Below are 16,724 nucleotides of genomic sequence, written 5' to 3'. Positions count from 1 at the left end.
GCTGGCGATGGCTATTAATCGCTATTGTTTACACTAACACGGTTTTTAAAAGAATGACAGCCAGTGGTGCTGCAACTCATGGCTCCTATTGCGCTTGGAGAGTAGTTACCCTTAAGTAGGAGCTTTAGAAAGCCTCTCAAACTGTATTAACGTTCTCAGCTCCTGCGGACACACAAAAGGGGGTACTTTTTCCAGTAGCTCTAGGAACTGTGAAAAAGTTCCTCCGGTCCGAAAGCACTTTCTCTCTCCTTCTCTTTTAGCCAGCGTGTGCATGCGTGTTTGTGTGAGTGCATGAGAAAGAAAAGTACCAAACAAGCATACCACACAGCCACAGACAGAGCATTCGTCTCAGCTATCCAAACAGATGTGTGGAAATGAAACAGAGGACAGAGAAAAATATAAAGCGGATCAACATTTATGTAACTCTTTATGAAAAGCTGTAATGATTTGAAACCTACTGAAATAGAAGCCTCTGTCTCCGCAGACAAACTGCAGCGCATCCACCAGTTCTCCCCCACACAGCGTCTCTGCAGAGGCCATTTCCACAACGTACAGCGTCACGGCCAGTGCAAACAGCAGCGAACGACTGGATGAAGACATCTTTTTGACCTGCAGACAGAAAGACACGTTACAGAATAAAGCACCAGATTGACAAATGCAACCATACATTTCAAGAGTGATGACAAACGATTTTTTAGCCTTTGATGACAGCCAGATGTTGCTCTTCGCTGATTGCATTCGCATTTATTCGTTTATGCAACATGTACAACTTCCAATGATACATTTTGTTTCTGTGTACTGACCCACTAACTCTGTTACAAATATCTGTTACATGAGGCAAGTGATGCTAAATGTGCAGCCCCCCACCCCCCACCCTTTCCCCGGTGTCACAGTGTCGCACCTGAGAGAAGTGCTTATTCTGGAGGAAAAAGCAGACAAGCATCTTTGGCTTTCACTCTCTTGCACAACTTTCCACAAGTTGCAAGACCGGCTGCTCGATAGTTAACTATCTGAAAAGCCAGACTCAGCATATATTTCCCCCTCGCTCACCCTAGTGCGCTCACTGACCCTCGGACCTGCCGTCCCCATCTGCCGGCATAAAGACCAGCTGTTTGCGCCTAGTACACCGAACAGCTCACCATCAACACAGAGAAAAGAAAACCTCAGCTCTTTCATTCCGTCCTATAATATAACCCGTGGCACACTATCTCTCCATGTAATGTAGCCTATGCATCTTGAACATAATCTGTTGCATGCAAATCAAGTGATGTCCAGTTGCGATTATTGCACAAGCATGATGAGACCAATGCATCAACTCAGCCCGAAGCGGTTTTCTCACTTACAAAGCCAAGTAAACATCGTTACAATCCTGCCAGAGCCTTTTCTATAACAGCAGGGGATATGCAGCTATGTGTGTTTACCTTCATTCTGCTGCTCTCCGTTCTCCGGCAGGTGTGGCAAAGTGAGTGGCGTCCGTGCCGTTGCTGGGTCTCCATGTCAGATGGCAGTAGTCAAAACGCTGGGGGGTTATTTGGTTGGAGATATTGTAGATAAGTTAGTTTCCCAGTTGGCAAGGTCAAAGAAATGATGTGTGAGAGGCTGTCCCAGAAACCAGGCGACAGGCAAAACTTCTCAGGGTGAGTATTATATACCAAAACCCGCCCCTTACACCCCCACCCCACCCCCTCGCTCCTCCTCTTCATGGCTGGCAAATGGAAAGGTGCTTAAAGGGAGCAAAAGCAACGAGAAAGAGAGAGAGGGAGACCGACAGTCACAAAATATGGAACGATTCCATAGGCATTTTCCACGTTTACACACCCTAACCTACAATCATAATGTTTACACACAGGACGCAGACTGAAGAACAATAATTCCTCAGACTCCAAGAAAAATATCAACGTCTCCGCCTTGCTGCAATTAAGACTGGAAGTAGAAAGGTTGGAATGGAATAGTAAGATTGGAATTGAAGCAGTGTTGCCAAGGTCTGTGGCTTTCCTCTGACCCTTACATATAGTCATGTATGTGTGTGTGTGTGTGTGTGAGACAATGGGGTCAATGCTAAAATTATCCCACCTGAAGGAAACAAAATTGGGGGACTGACAGTGCAGGAGGAGGAGGATGCAGCCTGACTCTCTGTGACTGATATTTACAGAAATACATGGTTTGAACCCCTTTTGTCACTAAAAATCAGCCTTGTATGATCATCAGAATGGATGATTAAGAGAAGAAAATAAAAAACAAGTACTTCATAAAAAACACCCAAGCCTTGCATCCCTCATGCAATGTGGATGAAAGATAAACATCATCCAGATGTTGCCTAGGCAGCTTTACAATAGAAAATATGGGCTGCATACATCCAGCTGGAAAATGTGATTATACATATAAACAAGCATGTTCACTTTGTTCTTAAGAAAAACGTATGCATGTTCCATTCTTTGTGTGGTTTGTACAGAAGCTCAGAAACGGGACATTTGTTCAGGCTCAGACTTACACCTAGTGGTCACGGCTGTGAAACGCAATTTCTTCTCTGTGTTGAACCGCTGGTCCAGGATCTGTTTCACAGCCTCCTGTCTGACCAGCGGGTGATATGTCTGGACAAGTTCCTAAAGTGTACTCTCTTAGATTGAATTTGGATTGTTTCATAGTTTCAACAATATCCATAGACAGTAATTCTCTCAGTTGTCCTAAATAACACACATAAGGTACTTCCATTTGGTGAAGGCGAGCTTGTACCACTAGCCTTGGTGTTTGTAACACTGGTTTTCTGCACTTATACTGTACCTGCTATACCTGATTTCATAGTCTGTATTTGTATAGTCATTTTCTTCCACTTTGTGTTTTTTGCCAGTCAAAATTTATATGCTTGTTTTTAACATCTAATAAATTTGCAAAACATCTAAGTGTATTTGAAGGTATGAGGTGAGCATTAAGAAAACGTTTGCTTTTAATAAGACCAAGATCAGGCAGGTACAACCTCATGTGGCAGATAAATGTCAACTATTAAATGGTGAGGACACAAATGAAGTATAAATGTACACACTAAAAATTCACTAAAATGTGATAAATCATATAACACAGCAAACTAATAATTTGTAGCTCTTTTTTATTTGACAGATGGTTTGTACTGAAGCAGAAATCACTTCAGCACACAGAAAATAAGTTGTAGGTTCTGATTGTTTTTATTATGCATTTGCAGAACAAGACAAAAACAGCATAATAAATACTCAAATTTAGAGGAAATACTTAAATATTGAATTGACATATCTGGAAAATAAAGCCTTTAACAACAGCAGCACACAGATATTTTTCTCTAAGTAAAATAAATGTGATGTAAATATACATTTTATTGTGCCACTCTGTTTCTTTGATTTGAAAATAATTATACCATAGCCATTTAGTTTTCTTGTAATACATTCATTACCACAGTTTCCTTTGATTTTGGCTTAGATTTTGAAATATTCCTCAAACAACACAGTTTTGCTTAAAAAAGCACAAATGGCCCACCTGGTAAAACCCTGTCATTTCACAAATGGATTCACACCCAGTGAGGCATTAAACATTTTTGGAAAGTTTTGCCTCTTCTGGGTTTTGAGGTTTTAATGCTTTTCAGCCTCATCAGCCAACCGGTTAGCAACAACAAGCATCGTAATGGAGTAACAGCACAGAAAAATGAACACATTGGGCTTGTTTACATGACGGAAATTACGAAGCACAGTAGAGAGGAAGGAAACACCAGTGGGACAGTCACAGGCTGAGGCATCATCATGACAAAACACTGAGGGCATCTGTCAGCAGCTTCAGCTCATCTTTCACTCCCTCCAGTCCTGCTTGGATCTTCAGCGGGTTGTCCAGGACCTCAACACTGCTGGTGTAGGGATCAAACCTCACAGAGAAGGGGCGCTTGATACCTGTCACATATGCCCTGACCAACATTATAAAGAAAGGTCAGAAAACAAAACCATGTAAAGCGTTCAAAGTCAAGGTTGTGTCTGAGCTCTGTATGAATATATTTACCATAGGTTGAAGCTGCCCTGTCTGAGAGTTGTAAACCCAAAATATTTCACTTGGCTACATGAAACTTCCCTTTCACAGTTGTAGTATAGCCTGCCCTATTGACATACAGACCTTATAGAGACTGTATCCTGCTCTGGTCAGCACTGCATAAAAATGCAATCCTGTGTAATGTTATTCATGATGTACTCTATTTAATATTGACTATGCTTTTACAAACACTCCCATGCTGATATTTCTCATCCAGTATAGCAAGGATGTTATGTGCTGTGTTCCAAATATTGTCAAAACACTCACTAAAGCTACTTGTTTTGCAGGCAACATTTGATGTGTTTGCCAAATAAAACTCCAGCGTTTTGCCTCGGTAAGAAAGACCACATTAGTAACAGCTGTCTTCTGGCTGTTACGGTTGACCTACAAAAGTTTGTGGCCTCAGGGGTAGGCTGGCTGTTCTCTGACCTTGTCCTTACATAACCCCTCTCCTTCTTGTTTTTGTCTTCTCTCTCTCTGTATGTTCTTGTGTATGAGTATGTCCCTACAAAAGAAAGTACCTGAATTTCTCCTTGGCGTCTGAAAAACTCTCAGAAATAAAGTAGACAGGCTGGTACGTCTGGTCTTGATAAGGCTGCACTGCAGCAGCCTCTGGATCAAACTCTCTCGTTTCTGGTTCATCAGACAGAGAGTGCTGGATTGAAGTTAAAAGAAAAGATGGAGAATTAGCTGACAGCTCAGCTGGCTGGAGTTGTTGGTTTTTTTCTATTATCCAGGCAATGATGAAAACATTAATCATAGATCAGAGAAATCATGCTGGCACGCACCACAAGCTCGCCATAAGAGGAGAGGAGTCCAGCGCCATAAGCCTTCACCTCACCGTTCTGTTTGCATAAGCCATACTCTACAGTGAACCAGTACAGCTGATGGAAAAAACAATGATTGAGAAGAAGATGGATCCTGGGGCGATCAGTTAGTTATTTTCTGTCACATTTTAAGCAAGTGACTGTACAAGGGACTCTGTTAGAAGGGAGAGTGGTCTGATAGTGTGGGAGAGCACTTTAGTTATTACTGTACTCCCATTTATATATTCTTTTTTTTCTCCAAACTGACTAGAAAACAAAAAACTGAATAGTCATATCAAAAGGGTTGTGTCTTTTTGTTTGCACAATGGAACAAAATGGTATGTTTTGAAGGCAACAGCCAAGTGTCTCTATCAGGGTTTTATTGTTTACTTCACTGCAATATCAATATGTCTTTCTTAGGCAAGGGGAGGATTAAAAGTAAATATTCAAAACCCTGAGGAAGGTCTTGAACGTCCCCATCTCAGTTACTTTTGTACAGGTCGCAAGCACTGCTGGTGTTGTAGGTAAGAGTCTTACTGTGGATAGTTTCTCAATATTTTCATCTGAGGCCCCAAGTGATGCCAGACCGAGGTTCTGCAACAAATGAACAATAATGTTATCCAGACATGACAGCACAGCATGAGAAACAATCTGACTGCAAGATCCTCTCCCACTAACCTGTGAAAACTGGGCAAAAGTGCGGTCAGCCAGCATTGGGACGTGGCCCAAAAGTTCATGGACACAGTCACTGAAGAAAAAGAAAGAACAAGAAATTCAACCGTGACCAGATTTAATTCAAATTGAAAACCTTAGGCTGATTATCTAATTACAAACGTTTTCACAAACTGGCAATTCAATCCAGTTGCACTGCAAACAATGGTTGCACCGTAAAAAACAATTCTGTGCCTAGTATGAAACAGCACAAGTGAAGACAGATGTTCACTTTATGCAGACTGCCCAAAATGTAAGGAACAGAACAAAACAAAACAAAAAAACATCAATTTGACTCTTGAAAGCCAGGGTTTCCCTTTTAGTTTATCTGTTTATTTAATCGATATTTTCCTCATTTTTTTTTTAAATCAAAGAATATTTCTCTCTTGTTATCAGTAGCCGGTTGTGTCATTTGATGTCATTTGTATTTATTTCTTTTTTCATATGTTCATAGTATTTATTTACTATATGCTGTCATTATGTTTGTGTGCATGCTATGGCAGCATGTTTTAAATCAAAATGACATGTTGCTAAATCTCCATTGAGAAAGATTTATAGAGTGGGGGAAAGCTATATGACAAAGTGCGCACATGTCCCAGTTTGGAACATGGGAGGCTTTTGGAGAGACTGACAGCAAATACATTTGGATGACCATGGAGGGATATGGTGTAGCCTACTTACGGTTCTGGGGAATGCATGGGGGAGGAGGAATGTCGGATGTACTGGGTGCACTGGAACACCCGGTATGCCAAACTGGCCAGGAAATCTCTAGCTGAGAGCAGACCTGCCACCGGACGCAGCTGGAACCCTGTACGCTCTGGGTGTGAATGTCCAGGAGAAGAAAGACAAAGATATGTTGATGAGCAGTGTGTTCACTAAACACTTGTTTCAGTGTGAGTGAGTCCTTATTGTACCTTTGATTGTTTTTTTTTTTTCTTTAAATCCTATCTTACCTTTGAGAAAGCGTGATACATCTTCCAACTGGGGAATGCTGTCTGGACTGTACCCACAATGCCTTTCCAGCAGATAAAAGGCCTCGAGGTATTCACTGCAGGCATGCGTGGCATACAAGTCCCTCAGGGTTGAGTAGACTTCCCGCCTGATTAGGGACATAATTACATATAATGTAGCCTTCTTTATTTAAAACTAACAAACAAATTTTCTGTGTCCTGACTGAGGTGCTGCAACAATGAATGAGGAACAATCCAGCCTATAGCCCTTAAAATTTAATTTGGGACTGTTACCTGCACCACACTGTGGTTTGTCTTGCTGAAAGCTACGAATAAACATTCCTTGCTGTACTTACACAAATCTATAAAGGCACGGCCTAATAATGAGAGATCTTTATTATTGTAACTGGTATTTGATGGAATCCTAAATCTTTAGACATGCTATATCTAGATTTCTTTGATCGCACCCCCATCTGTAACTAAACAAATAATTTGTATTCAAATTCAAATTCTTTGATTTTACACATGGTGGTGTAATTCTTCAGCCTTCACATGCACATCTTATATTACTGTAAATAAGCATGCAGCACCCCTTACCATGTGCCAATCTCCTCCTCTGTGTATTCCACTCTGGGAATCAGCTCCCCACTGAGGATAACAGGAATAGTCAAGTTTCAGTTTTTGTCTGTTTTTCCCCATTTAGATGTAGGTGCAGTATTCAGATAATAGACTGTATCTCACTGTTTGTAACTGAAGGCGATGTCACCAATCATTTTCCTCCTCTGTTTGTAGGCAGGGTCTTTAAAGCCCTGTTCAAGTCAAATATATCAAACACTGATCATATTTTCTGTGTCATGACATATTTGTCCAACAGCATAACCAGCCCAGAACTGTTGTCCATCCTTCTTGGTAGCACTGGTACTTACAGGATGTTCTTGATCAAAGTCTGGATCAAATTTTGTGACCAGATGATGACATTTGTCCAGATCTGCTATTTTCTTTGGGAACCAATGAACTAATAGAGAAAAGGAGGAAATGGCAGTACTATTATTATGATTACTGCTACAAAATTGTTGAATATCTTTCAACAATTATGTATTTGATAAAAAACAGTAAAAAGATGTTACATTTGACTTCATTGGTGGTTTTAACATCCTCTGCGATCCTCTTGAGGGAGCTGATGAGAGTACTGACGTCTGAGAGGTGTAGCTCACAGCGAACAAAGTACTCCAGGCCTTCCAGGCTGTCCTTGGACTTCCGGCACGTCCGTGTTTCCAAATGGTGAATCTTAGCTTCAAATGTCTGAAATACAGTCAACACATTAAAATGTACTGGGTCACATTCAGTGTATGACAAATGTGAGGCACAATTATGGAGCACAGTATTTTATGAAGAGTGGTGTATTCTGGATGCACACTATGAACTTCATTTTCTTTAGCTCTAACACAAAAAGTGCACTGAGATTCCTTTAACATGGCTTCATCATATTACCAAATGACAAGGAAATCATATGGCAAGCTAAACACTTCACAAATGCAAACAATTATTATGACATAAAAAGCAAACTTGGCTAAGCTCACCAATATAGTAAATGTCCCACAACAGAGGTTATAAAACAATATTTGTATTCAGTCTAATAGAATCACGTTGCCTTCCATATTACATTTAATCTTTAGAAGTCAGCATCTCTCACGGATGATCAGGATATGTTGTCCAGTGAATGAGATGCCATTGCTTGGGATACAGCACATCCCTTAGCTAATTCCCATTGTTTACTTGCCTTATGGAAAAGGGCTGCAGATGATCTGGAACAAATCCAGTTATTGTCCAATTACTGACAACTTACAAATATAAATATATAATATTCTGAGGATTAAACAGCAACCAGGGAACCTGGCATCTCAAAATTTGGTCCTGTTTTAATCGCTTATAACGGAACTGTAAAAAAATATTAATAAAGTCATTAGCTAACTTATAAACCCTCTATAAAGAGTTTTTCGAAACAAAATGTTACTATTAAATACACAGCTCTATAATTCGTACTGTCTCGACAAACACATCTTTAGTCTTTTGTAAAAACTCTCTACCCATATCTATTGCGATACCTCGAAAACTTTGAGTGTCCGCGACAGCGCTGGTGTCTTGGAGGTCCTTAAGGTGAAGAAGAGGTTGAGAAGCGCTTTGCCATCATCTTTCTCAAACACTATTTGATCACTGGCCGCTGCAGCAGCGGCGGCTTCCCTCTCCTTGCGCGCGTCCTCGATCAGGCTTTGCCGTCTACCGATGAATCTTGAAGACTGGTCAAAAAAAGAGGAATCAAAGTCCGATGTGCTGCAAATATTTGTATTTAGCCAGAGACAGAGTTTTTTCATTAAGTTGTGGCTATTGCTTTGAATAATAGGAGCGCTTTACATATCCAGATACGCACTCGAACAGCAACGAAGTTAAGGTAAACCTACACCATAGCTAAGACTGGCTAAGACTTTATATGTAACATATATATGTGTATGTGTGTGTGCGTGTGTGTGTCCTATGTGTAAGATCTTGTACGCATCAGGCAGCGCCGCAGAATAATGGTCACCTCGCCAAGCTCTCTGCGCGCAATACAACAGTTTTAGTGGAGTTCTCAATTTAATTTAGTCCTATAATTGACAACACAATTATATATTATCAGGAATAACTCGATATAAACAAACAAACAAACTTTGTTGATGTAAAGTTGATGCTGCTATAGTATTTCTTACCGTGGAGTCAGACCTCTCCAGCTCGGATGCTGCTCTGCGGATGCTCTTTGTGGAGGACGTGGAGCTGCTAGAAAGGGGCATGTTTAGGCTCGCGGGTCTTCTCTGCTGTCTTTGCTATTCAAAGTGTGACTGAGGTGACACTGTGGTTGTGGCGCTCTCTAGACGTCTCAGGCTGTGCTGTGCTGCCCAGAGCTTTTCTTTTCATTCAGACAGGTTCCCTCTTTTTATGGGCTCATTTGTTTGTTGTTCCTGACGTCAAACGCGCTAATCATGGTCTGATCAATCAATGCACAGCATCTATCAGTCATATCCCAAGTTGGAGCATTCATATATATGTGACTTTATTATGTGACCAAACACAGAGACTTTAAGTTTGAAAAAGCAAGCATATTTCAGTGGTGTCCATATAATGTAATGAGTATTGATTTTACATCATAATCAACCACTCGGAATACTTTTAAAGTTATTATTTACAGAGCTCTTTATACTGTTTCTGTGAAATTTTTTTCAAGTTTTTTTGAAAATTCATCTTATTAACAATTGCCAAAGCAAAGTGACGTTATAACCACCAGTTGGATACACTGTAGTCGGCTTTAGACAATAATCAAAGCATTGCCTTTAGGGCTTTACATAAAGGTTAGACCAGAGAAAAGTCAACTGTGGAAAATTAAGTCACTTTATCAGTTCAATCTAATCTCCACTGCTCCTCACAAATTGGATTTGTTGGTGGAAAAAACATACACACAACAAGGAAAGAGAGAACAACACAATGTTTTTCTAATAGGGGCACTGTGTTTGTTTCTTACCTCAGCAACAACCACATCAAGTGAATTTGTACTGCTTTTGGCTGAGGACTTTGCTGGTTAACATGATTGTTAAGCAATGTACAGTGCCCACAGGGGAGCAGAGGTAAAAAGATTACCTCTGGGCCTCTGGTAACATGCTGCCACAACAGCAACCTTGCAAGGTTGCAGAGAAGGCAAAAGGGCCCCGGTGTGACTCTCGCTCAACCTGAAACCACAGGATGAAAATGCTAAAAAGCACTGATGTAGCCCCAGGCACAGACACAGTAGTTTCTTCCTTTAATGGGGGGATGACAGAGTGAGCATGAAGAAAGGAAGATAAAGCAAACAGACAACTAGATAGACCAGCACCTTTCCACTTTTGTTTAAGCCTATTTTCTGCATGGAAACAGAATAAATTGGTACATCTTTAGAACTGAGGCTTTGTTAGACTTTTCTTTTTAAATTCTTTTTTGAGCCTGGCATGCCATAAAGCACAGACAAATACCTGGCATTTGTTCAGAAATAGGAACTATTATCATTTATATGGTTTGTTCCATGTCTTCGAAGTAGTTATTGTTTTTCAGAGCCTCCAGAAGACTTCAAACTCCAGACAATTCTTCTTATTGGTGTAGTTGAGGAGAGACGGAACATTTTGTTTACTTGTTGCAATAAAAATGTATGAGTTATTGTTGTTACATGGCAATAGCCAGGGCACATTTGCCATTCAAGCTAAAACATAACATTAGTTTTTTTATCTTTCCTAAGTGAGTCCAGGAAACAGTGTACTTATAAAAACAATCGTATTCCAATCCACAAGAGATTTTATGATTGTTTAACAGCCCAGGTTTGTTCGAGTTCAACCACATTTTGCATCTGTGGGATGGCAGCATGGCTACAGGCTCAATCAGGATCAAGATAAACAGATAGCCCTCCTTCTCCTCCCTCTAAATGTCTGATTCCCTGCGCCAGCCTAGTTTATCAAAAGTGTGACCTATTACTGATTATTTGAAAGAGAGAATGCTTTCCTGATCTTCCCTGCACTTAACTTTTATCGTGCCAAAGAAAGCCTCGCTCAGATGCACAGAACGTAGTATGTCCAACCCTTAATGATAAAGGCCGGTGTGGTGTAGTGGTTGTACGTAAACACAAGCTGATAAAACCTACAAAATAACACTTGTATAAGAAAGCTTTTCATATATGAGAGGCCTTGTAGAACAAAATTTATTGGAGTATGTATGCTTACTTAAAAGCATAATAATTAATAATATGTTGCCCATGTGTTTCCTATAATTGTATTCAGAACCCAGTTTGTTTCCTTCTCAAACTTCAGTGAGACTGCTGCTGCAGCTCTGTTTTATCATGACTTTCTTTTGCCATCTGTTGAAAATACAGCTGACAATATAGATGTAACCAGAGAGAGAGTGTGTGTGTTTTCTCTTTGCTGTAGTTGTTATACAAATGTTTCAAACTCACATTACACAGTGACTAAACACATGATTTGACATTAGGTAAATCTAGGTTGCTGATAGCGGGCCTTCCTTCACAAAAAATTACAGTTTTATATCTTTATGTTTGAAGCCTGAAATGTGGCAAAAGGTCGCAAAGTTCAAGGGGGCCGAATACTTTCGCAAGGCACTGTACATGCCTGACAGGGGCACAAAAAAATTTAAATAGTAATTACAAAATATATATATAATAATAATCTATCTAATGGTAAAATATACACAAAATAATTATACACACTAATCCAATAAACAGCGTAAAATGTAACTTTGAATCAGTACATCTTGGTGCCTCCTTCTCTGCCTTCCTGTGGCCTATATATATACTGTATGTGTGTGTGTGTGTGTGTGTGTGTGTGTGTGTATGTATACTATATATCATATGACATGTATATATATCATTTTTTCAAAGCAGAACAGAAATTAATTCCCTGTTGATTGCTAATCTTTTGCCTTCTAATGTTTTATATTTGTGCATAGTATTATTTCAAATTATGCCATCAAAGTTCAATTTCTTAAAAGGCACTGAACGTATTAGTGAGCCGAGGCCTTAAATTCATTTGCATTGTCAGAATTTTTTTTAAACTGGTTTCTGAATGGTCATTTTCTGTTTTTCAGAATTGAAAGTGGCCCTATTTTCCATTCAAGTCTCATTCTGATTGCTTTTAACCTTATAACCCTGCAGGTATGCCAAATAATGGTAACAGGTTAACTTCGGTTTTGATGTTGTTGACTAAGCAAGAGTGATATATTTATCAGATTTGGGCTCTTTATTTCCAAAGGTGAGCCGAGGCAAATAGAAAGAAATTAGGAGCCCAAATCTGGTAAATATATCACTTCTCTTTCTGAGCTGTGTTCATGAGAGAAAGAGAGGGATAGATGTGAATTACCTTCATAAATGATTTGATTTTAACATTTAGCTCTAGGTGTGGTGTACAGTAGCCTTTCTGTCTGCATATAGTTAGGCTGACTCGCTGTGACCACCGAGCTGACCCTCATCACTGCCCATACCAGGTACTGAAGCTACCTTTTGATTCAAACATTCATGATCAAATCCCATCTTGCTTTCTGGAAATGCCAGATGTGTCCACAAATTACACCAGGATGATAATTATTACAATTATGTATTGATTCAATGGCTGCATTGCGGCATTGTGACTATCAGCTTTTCCCTGCATAATTGTGGGACTTTGGACGCTCTAATTGCAGCTAACATGACCAGCTGGGCTATTATTCATCATCCTCCACATTTCTTCTCTCTCTTTCTCTCCTTTGTGGGGTCATTAGACTCATCCAGTTGATAAAGAAAAGAGGAAACACTAAATATTCTCTTAACTGCAATAAAGCTGTGTAAACAACCTCAAAATGGACACATCAGCTCGTACTGCTTAGCGCATGACTAACTATACCCTCATAAACTTGTGTCTGTATAAATGTGCCTTATGGCTAATCTCTCACTAGCTGTTGAGATTGAATGCACATTGCTGTCAGATATTCTCCACCAAGATAACTGCACACTACGAAGCCCCTCCGGTGACATTGCAGAGAAATAAAAAAAACAGCCTCAGTAAGTTGTGCCCACAAGTTACTCAGGCATGAGAATGAGCTCCTAATGTATGGTCATGGTGTGACCACGTCTTAGTATCTCATGGCCATGCGTTATTCTACTTCATTCCTACATCCTACATTTCATCCCCACTCCTTAGAAATTCGTGGCCACAACTTACTGAGGTTTTTTTCTTTCTCCCTAATGTCACTAGAGGAGCTCTGTAGCAAACACTTACCTTAACATGTTGGTTTTGATGATATTTGAGGAGGCAGAGACAGTTATGCTAAAGAAAAGATAAGTTTGCAATCTGATTAGAGAACAAACTGTGCTGCACTCTTATATTTGTATCCCAGCTTGCACATATGCATTCATAATAAAACTACTAAATGTATTGTAAGTCAGAAACTGGATTAATGACTTATTTGCACACTCAGAAAACTTTATTAGATTAAAACACAAATGCATTAAAATAGACAAAAAGACTTGGAAAGTTTGTCTACATTCCTTGTTACTCACCAAAGCACTTTATGTGGATCCGTGAGGCCTAACAAGCATGGTGAAGGCACTTCTCTTTTCTCAAAACACATGCAAGTTAATTTATTTACAACATTTGTATTGTTTACATTCATAATAAAATGTCAGAGATCTTCTACTTCCCAGCCTTTACTGATACATTACTGTGTTTCATGGCACGTTATCATCACCTGGAATACAACTGAAAAAAGTGAAAGCATTTGCAGGAACAAGTATCTCACTACCTGAACATGTACAAGTGCACACTCAGAAAAGAACTACTCAATGGTACCTTTAAATACTGTGCTCCAGTAGCCTAGATGGAGAATGTATAGACAGATGACAAAATTACTGCAGATGCCAAAGGCTCACTGAGTATGATATAATATGAATCATATGTTATGGCTTATAGATGTTTATTTTTAAATGTATCGTCCATGTGCTCCTGGTCAGTATTTATAAAACCAAAAAAATGCAGTATTTATGGTTAGACAAAATAACAAGGTGATCACAATATTAACTCAAAATAACTTTGCATCAGAAGCACAATTAGAAATATGAGAATTTCTGTCAAACAAAAACCTTTGTTTTATTCAGCAAAGATTTCTAGAAGCTTAAAGTGCTCAAATGCAGTACAACTTGATTGTTTTAGTTGTCTTTACTGTGTAAGTCTGTCTCTTTCTCTCACTCCATCTCTTTTTAACAGAGCGTCTGAGCATCTGTGACTGGTGATGACTGTGATTGTTTTTGCATGTGTCAAAATACAGCTGCCAAGTGGAATGACTAATCACACAGAGTGCTTCTTTACTGTCTCTGTCTACAAGTGTAATTTGACAGGAGTGGCATAAAGTGTTCCTGGGGTGGATGAGTGGCTCAGGGACCGATGCTCAATGGTTCGTGTCGAGTGACATGGTGGCCGTTAACTACAGCTGTGACTGTGACACGACCGCACACAATACAACCATTTCTAGCAGGCTGCTGTGACTCATCACCATTCAGAATGTCACCTCTAGCAATAAAATTAGACGCTTTCCATTCACACTTTCAAACAACGTGGTTTTCAGTCATCTAATTTCAAAGTGAATGTATCCTCTCAGCCAAAGGTACAAACATTCACACAATTTGCAAATACAATTTAAAGTGATCCCATTTTCAGTGAACAGGGCAAACTGATTGAACCTAGCACAATGACTAAACTGATCCTCATTTCCTCTTGATGAAAACAAATCATTCCTGTCAAATGTTTCCCCATTTAGAAAAGGAACAGCGGGTTATGATCATTACAAAAAACATGAATGTTTAGTAAAAAATAAAGAAAGAAATATAAGGACAGTTAATTCAAAAAGGGACAATGCATTTAAAAATTTTCACCAGTTCATTAAAAGAACATTTAAAATGGAAGCAGCAGCTTGAACTTCAGAAGCAATTCATTGATGGTTTTCTACAACACATTATCAATGTTTTAGGCTACATGTGGTGTGCTCCTCTTGCTTTTTGTTTTTTTTAAACAGCTGTTGCTTTTCTAAATGTCATATCTGATAATTCTACAGTCCAGATGCATCCACATTGTCAGCAATGGGGTAGCGGATTCAAGTGCAAATCAGATGCTCAGAGCACTGAGGTAAGTTTAGAGCTTTAATAATAAACTTAGGACAGTACACACTGGCAGAGAAAATGTCTCTGGGTGGCAGGTAAGAAATGGATAAGAACTGATGTAGGCATTAACATACTGTAGGTACCAAGTGTCATATAAAAACCAATAAAATCATAGCAGAGGTTGACATCAGATAACAATAAAGCAGGACTCAGGAACAGGTGGGACTAGACCCAAGTATAGGCTCAGGAACAGACGAGATCCTGGTCAGGGTGCTAAGCACTTACCTACTGTTTGTGTCATGTCATATATGTCCAGAAAAATAAAAATTCATGTGAGATGATATTCATCGGTAATTTCCAGCAACCACAATAAGCGGTCTGTGAACTCACCGTTCACCAATAGTACAAATATGTTTATTTCTGGCTTACAGGCTACCGTGAATGATGTAAAAATCGGTATTTTATGTCAGGATCTATTGAAATAACACTATTATATGGATGTTTCATTTGAGAGCAGTGTCCCTATCATACACGTACACTCACATGTCAATCTGCTTAACACACAGACTTGTAGTGCATTTCCTTAAACCTACCACACATTTAGTGACGTAACTCTTTCCACTCAGAGCTTCTCATCACTGACCTGCCAGACTGTCCAGAAACATGAGGTCTAAGCACCATGTTAAAGCCTTATCCAGCCTTTTGCCCTGTGCTGGGGTCACAGAAGCAGCATAATGACGATGTAACATTGCCCTTTCCCCCTCCAGCAGTGACTCGCACTGTTGGGGCTGGAAAGACTCTAAATTAGATTTACCTTTCCTTAATGGGCCCCTGTCATCCAGCAGCCTGGAGGGCCAGGCTACTGCAGCTCAGGTCGAAAATCAAACAGCTGAAGCCTGTAGCATAGTGGACCCCACCTGCAGTGTTGTGACCGTGTGATCCGTCAGTTTTATGACTGTAATCTGCTTGTTAAACCCTTTGCTTGTGTGCAAAAACTGACAGCTGCTCATAATAATCATGCTAACATGACATGAATATTCTTTAATACAAGATTTTTTAATCACCTGATTTAAGTAAAACAGTCAAGGTCATAATTTTGTTATAATAGATCAGTAGTCAATTAAAAGAGACTTTAGGTATTTACTATTATAGAAACTTCTTTTTTTTAGTTTTTTTTAAATTACTGCTAATAATGTTTGCTCAGTTTGAAGACTGTGAGATACAGGCTAAATTTCTAATAAAAATAACAAGAGGACCTTGTGTTAGGATTATTTTGTCAGAGAAATCTTTTAATCCTGTTCTGATTTAATCGCAACAGAAACCGCCAGACTAGTTCAGTTCGAGACACAGCATTCTAAATGGAAATGTTAGGCATCAGGGCTAAAATACAAACTGGTTATTGCTTCTTAGATTTGTGATTCACATACATGGTCAAGCACACAGCTGAGTGGGCTGTTCATCCTGGCAGCATGCAACCAGCCCAAAGGAGGCTCAAACTCAACTCAGCTCATCTGAACTCAACACAAG

The 16,724-nt window shown here is 39.5% G+C and overlaps 2 protein-coding genes across 3 annotated transcripts in view; both read right to left on the bottom strand.

Annotated features, from left to right (window-relative positions):
• Window positions 1-1,633, bottom strand: part of igf2b (insulin-like growth factor 2b) — a 5,929-nt gene extending 4,296 nt beyond the window's left edge. The window contains exons 1-2 of the mRNA XM_020613789.1: window positions 1,422-1,633; window positions 459-609 (exon numbers count right to left, since the gene is read on the bottom strand). Coding sequence (XP_020469445.1) covers window positions 459-609; window positions 1,422-1,496 — 226 coding nt within the window. The 5' untranslated portion in view covers window positions 1,497-1,633. The remainder of the gene's footprint in view (window positions 1-458; window positions 610-1,421) is intronic.
• Window positions 1,634-3,105: 1,472 nt separating this feature from the next.
• th (tyrosine hydroxylase) lies at window positions 3,106-9,426 on the bottom strand. Of its 2 annotated transcripts, none has more exons than XM_020613783.1 (13): window positions 9,253-9,426; window positions 8,614-8,805; window positions 7,636-7,810; window positions 7,435-7,523; window positions 7,250-7,317; window positions 7,106-7,156; window positions 6,512-6,657; window positions 6,240-6,375; window positions 5,526-5,595; window positions 5,385-5,441; window positions 4,830-4,925; window positions 4,563-4,696; window positions 3,106-3,922 (listed from the first exon to the last, which is right to left on the bottom strand). In XM_020613783.1, the coding sequence occupies exons 1-13, from the start codon at window positions 9,331-9,333 to the stop codon at window positions 3,763-3,765; spliced, it is 1,455 nt and encodes a 484-aa protein (XP_020469439.1). In that variant the 5' UTR covers window positions 9,334-9,426; the 3' UTR covers window positions 3,106-3,762. The 2 variants fall into 2 exon arrangements, with proteins under 2 accessions (XP_020469439.1, XP_020469440.1); XM_020613784.1 differs by having other exon boundaries at window positions 4,830-4,886.
• Between the last annotated feature and the right edge of the window lie 7,298 nt (window positions 9,427-16,724).

This window comes from Monopterus albus, unplaced genomic scaffold (assembly GCF_001952655.1).
Source record: "Monopterus albus unplaced genomic scaffold, M_albus_1.0 scaffold138.1, whole genome shotgun sequence".
In the NCBI taxonomy this organism is placed as follows: domain Eukaryota; kingdom Metazoa; phylum Chordata; class Actinopteri; order Synbranchiformes; family Synbranchidae; genus Monopterus; species Monopterus albus.
The sequence above is the reverse complement of the archived record's forward strand: the minus strand, read 5'-3'. Positions and strand labels throughout refer to the sequence as shown.

Bases quoted from the DNA above. Each gene is read 5' to 3' on its own strand.
- th (XM_020613783.1), bottom strand. From the start codon at position 9,333: ATGCCCCTTTCTAGCAGCTCCACGTCCTCCACAAAGAGCATCCGCAGA. The intron at 6,376-6,511 runs GTAAGATAGGAT...ATTCACACCCAG, and splicing joins TGTATCACGCTTTCTCAAAG to AGCGTACAGGGTTCCAGCTG. The intron at 5,596-6,239 runs GTAAGTAGGCTA...CTTTTTCTTCAG, and splicing joins CCCATGCATTCCCCAGAACC to TGACTGTGTCCATGAACTTT.